Source organism: Ischnura elegans, chromosome 2 (assembly GCF_921293095.1).
Source record: "Ischnura elegans chromosome 2, ioIscEleg1.1, whole genome shotgun sequence".
Lineage (NCBI taxonomy): Eukaryota > Metazoa > Arthropoda > Insecta > Odonata > Coenagrionidae > Ischnura > Ischnura elegans.
Genome location: NC_060247.1, coordinates 123617466 through 123622428, shown reverse-complemented (window position 1 = coordinate 123622428; position 4963 = coordinate 123617466). Strand labels below are relative to the sequence as shown.

The 4963-nt window shown below is 34.8% G+C and overlaps 1 protein-coding gene across 1 annotated transcript in view; it reads right to left on the bottom strand.

Annotated features, from left to right (window-relative positions):
• Window positions 1-2853: 2853 nt before the first annotated feature.
• Window positions 2854-4963, bottom strand: part of LOC124154567 (serine/threonine-protein kinase Sgk1-like) — a 33259-nt gene continuing 31149 nt past the window's right edge. The window contains exon 11 of the mRNA XM_046528382.1: window positions 2854-4872. Within this exon, the coding sequence (XP_046384338.1) occupies window positions 4642-4872 (231 nt within the window). The 3' untranslated portion in view covers window positions 2854-4641. The remainder of the gene's footprint in view (window positions 4873-4963) is intronic.

Here is a 4963-nt window from a genome sequence, read left to right as displayed (position 1 = left end):
TTTTGCGGCTTTCTGCTACTTCTGCGTCGAAGGAAGAAGAGCAGCGAGCGTGTTAGCGAACCGCCAATTTAAAGGCCGTTTTACACGGGGCATAGAATTGCGCAGGTTAGAGCTGCATTAATTTCTAAAATGGCGTGGAATTGCGCGAATCCATGGACAAATTAGAAGAGGGGCTATTTTTCCGTCTCGCATCCACGCATGTGTTCCAGCAATTCACCGCTTTACACGACGCAATTTTGATTGCGCCTTCGCACGTACCGTACTACGACCTGTATGTACTACGTCAGATTGCGCAATTCCGTGTACCGTGCAAAACGGCCTTAAAACATCCTTTGGGAACACACGAGTAGCAGGTTCGACCTTGCCTATAAGTGCCACTAAAATGTAGGCACAAATAAAATAAATAGACACATAGTTTATAGTTTTCGACCGCTTATCGGTCTTTCGGGAAGGAGACAATTAGGGACTCAACATTATGGGATTATAGAGATTAAAATTATTTTGAATGCATAACTTAATTGATTCCTCAAACTCACACTACGTCAAATACTTGAAGATTTCCTACATATGACACCAACATCAAATACATTTTTGTTAGAAGAGGTCATGAATAAAATAACGTGCACCATTTGCCTGTTTTTTCATTGGGAGCAATAACCACTCTTAGTTGAAAAAGTAAACAAATTGGATGCTCATAGCAGTCCAAAATTTTTATTAGTAGATCTCCTCGCTCAGTACCACTCAAAACTCACAGAATGATAAAATATGTCAGACTGCCTATAAGTGCACTTAAGATAGAAGTGTGCAAATTAATATTAATTCCCACACTCCTATCAGAGCAATCACAAAAACATTCCAGACCAGCTTTGAAGCCACTCTGTCAGCTAAATGGGCACAAAAATGAAGTTATACAAATGGCTCTAGCTATGTGCTGATATTTTATCAATCCTACAAATAAAAGAAATGTTAAAATAACAAAAAAATTTAAGACATTTGCATGTGTCTATGTTTCTCAGTACTTTCTTAAGCTATTAAAATATTATAAAAATATTTGAAAATGTAAACAATTAATGTGACCTAATGAAGGATTGGAACTGAGAACCAGTTCTAATTCCCAAACCAAAGTCAAAATTAGCATAAAAGTGGGACTGACCAATCCTAATATTTCTAACCCATGCTCAACTCCATCGGGCACTCCTCAAGTCATTTCACAATCATATTTTCTAATAGAACAAATCCAGTTTCTTATATCCGGGACTCAAATTATGATGACAATTCAGCCCAGCCGAGCCCACAAGAATGTGTCCCAGTGCAACCCCTGGCTGGAAAATTTTCAAAAGTTAACAACAAATGTAATATCTTTTTTCAACAGTGATGTATTTTACTATTTCTTTTATCCAGGGCTGGATTTAGGATGTGGGTGGTCAGGGGCCCGTTTTATTCATTGGAGTACATTGCTGTCAGGCAGTAGGTACGTACAACTGCATGCACTGCTGCAGACAACTACTCCAATGAATTAAGTATTTTTTTATCAGCTGATATATTTTATATGCTGATAACTGCATGTGAACCAAAAATAACTTAGCTTCACTTCAAATCCCACAATACATGTTTTTTTTAAAGTTTTTTTCCGATTTTGTGAGATTTGCCTTTATGCTTGGCGGGTGGCCCAGAGCCCCACACCTTGGGCCCCCCTTAGAGTCGGCCCTGATTTTTACCCTAGTTTGATTATTACGACTTCCTTGCCTTTGTCATAGGAAAATAATGCTCTTCATCCCAACCTAGTGCAGCAAATACATCGGCAAGCTATCCTCATATTCAGTAGATGGTGATGCAATGAATAAACCATAAGCATATCTAAGTTTGAGGGAAAACTGACCACCGGCACCAATGAGTCCCCTAGACTAGACAAAGATGGCCAGTGATGTCTGATTCAATCAATAAGTGAAGACGTGGCTCGGATTACATGCTGACACAGCTAGGACTTTCAAAGCTATAAAAAATCAAACTAATGATTTTCTAAGTCATTCATATGTGTTTGATTTCGAAATAGATATGATGTTAAGATTGAAGATATGCCTAAAACTATGCATATACTTACGTTTTTACAACATGTATTTAGAATTGGATGGATGAGGCAGATACTTTGTGGAGATCCATAATGAGATATGAAGTGAAACACTATGCACTTTCCACATAAAATTTATTACACTACAGTTGACATGTTTCGCTGCACATGTAGAAAGTGCAAAGTGTTTCACTTCATATCTCAACATATATTTAGGTTTAAAAAAGCCTCGAACTCACGAATTTTCACTGATTTTTCTACAAATTTCATGAAAATCCCTGCTGGACTCCACACTCATCTAAGTATATTCCATACCCTCCAAACCCTCAATGCCCATTTCCTTTCAACCAGTCTAACACCCCCAACTGGCTGGGACAGATGGCAAAGACGACTTTAAGTCAACTCAGTTACAATGGCACATTCAGGCACCTCACCCATTACCGTGACTACAAGATACCGAAAATCAGCCTTGAATATGGGTGATAAGTTGCTTCTTAGAAATTTGGTTTCGATTGAATTTAAACCCGCTTGGAAAGTCCCGGAAGATTACAATAAAAATTATTTCAATGAAATATTCATGAATCTGATTACTACATTTTTCCGATTAACTTAATAGAGCCTCGTGGAATATCAATAAAATAAGAGGCCATTAGAAACCCACCATAATTTGAGGGTAGGAACACAACTCAAAATTATAAAGGTCAAATAACCATTAAAGGTCTAAACATTGCCAAAAAAAAGTGCCCATACTACCCTTGGAAAAAGCAACACAATTAAAAACACAATCAATATTAACAAACATTATTATTTAAATAGAAAAAATATATTATTCGACTGACACAAATACAATATTTTACAAGTTAAAAAGCTAATTCTCAACAAGTTTGTCCTCAGTTATAAATATAATTCAGTCTCTGATGGAATGGCTCAGTAAAAGAAGTATCTTTCCGGCTGAGCATTACAAAAGCATATGGACCTCCTTTCTGGAAAAGAAACAACTTTCATTCAAATGAACTATAAACCCGAGATAAATATACTGAGATCAAATCGTTTCTGACAAATGAAAACCCAACATATACAGTACAGCACATGAAGTCTGGAAAGCCTATGGCCAAACAATTTTTGAATTTAAGAATATCATGGGTTACTATGCTCTCACGAAAAAGGACTCGGTAGCCACGTGAAAAAATAATATAATGTGGCCATTTCAAATAAAAGAAACACACAAGCCAAAATCATTTCAACCTCCTCCCTAAAACATTCTGGATTTCAGGAAACTGATGCTTTTGATTTTTCGCATTTGGGTCCTATGATCTATGTTATTACAACTTTGAAAACCTATTTAATTACACAAGAGATGATTATGGAGACATTCAATCGAGTATTATACAATATTTTTTATCATTATATGATAGCCAGTACAACTTTTACCGGATATAACAGCAAAAATCAAATAAATTGGATAAACACAAAATATGTAATTATATACAGACACCTGTAAATAATGTATACTCACTATAGGAAAGTTATTCTTTGATCACTTAGATATTCACCCTGTATATCCACCTTTGACTTCATAGTTGTATACATATATTTTGGAAAATAAAATATTAATATGTAATTGAAAATATATTATTAAAAATCATCACAGCAAATGTCTGAGACACCTCAAATCTACCATGAATAATGTAAGTTGTCAGACAAATATAACTTAATACAACAATTAAAACAAGATGAGCAATAAAAGTTTGTAACTATAAATAAGATACGAAAAGAGAAAATTCCATGTGTAGATAAAAGGAGATGGGAAGGGGAACCACTTGGATAGGGCTCACTGCTATGGGATGGTGCATTACGGGGAAAATCACTTAAGATTGTAACTCCCAAACATTTCAAGCAGGTTTGAGACCTTCCCATCTTTTTCCCAGTAACTGTGGCCTTGAAAATGATAAATGGTTACAAAATAAATTTAGGATTTCCATAACTAAAAAGGAGGATCCATTCAACACAATAATCATGAAAATATTGAAACTGAACTGCAAGATTTAATCAGGGATATTTTTTATAATTTCTCAGTAATATGAATAAATCAAAATACATAAGTGTAACAAATGATAAAATTTAATAAATTCAACATATTCTCACAATAAACATGCAAAAAATGACTCGAAGAAAAATATTATTTACTGCTCAGAGTAAATAGAAAGTAAATTCCACTTTGGTATTAAAATTGCATCACTTAATCCAAGCACATCAAACATTCACGCAGGCTATCAAACAGTTGAAATGAAAAGCTAAATCCTTGAATTAGAAAAAGACTGACCAAATACATTTCTCAACCAGCAAAAAATATTGTTTTACTAATGATAAAGTGGTCATATTTTATATCGCATTTTCAACCAGACTAAATGAATTTGCCATAATAAGTAAAGAACAAAATCACTTTCTCCTACAACACATTCCTGTGGTCGAATTTCTTCAAATATTCTGATAACGTTTTTTTGGCATAAATGCATTATCACATAAGTAACTGAAAACAGTTTGAGATCAATAATAATTAAGCATCACAAAAATTATGGGAAGATATCTACAGGTGGTGCATATGAAAAGCCAGCAAAAGCTTCATTCTCCTCAGCATCACGAATACTTGTTGAAAATAAAACTCCATTGTATCCCGAGCTAATTCTTCTATCAATTAATCCCTTTCCTTCCTCTCCACCAGAGGCTAAAGACATGCCAACAGATGATGTAACGGGTTCCTTAGTGAATTCCGGATCAATATTCTTCATGTCCAATGCTCCAGTCTATGGGAAAATTTTAACAAGCAAGGAATAAAGATTAGACTCATGAATATTAAAATAAAGCAAAAACAACAATTCATACTTCAAGAGCAGC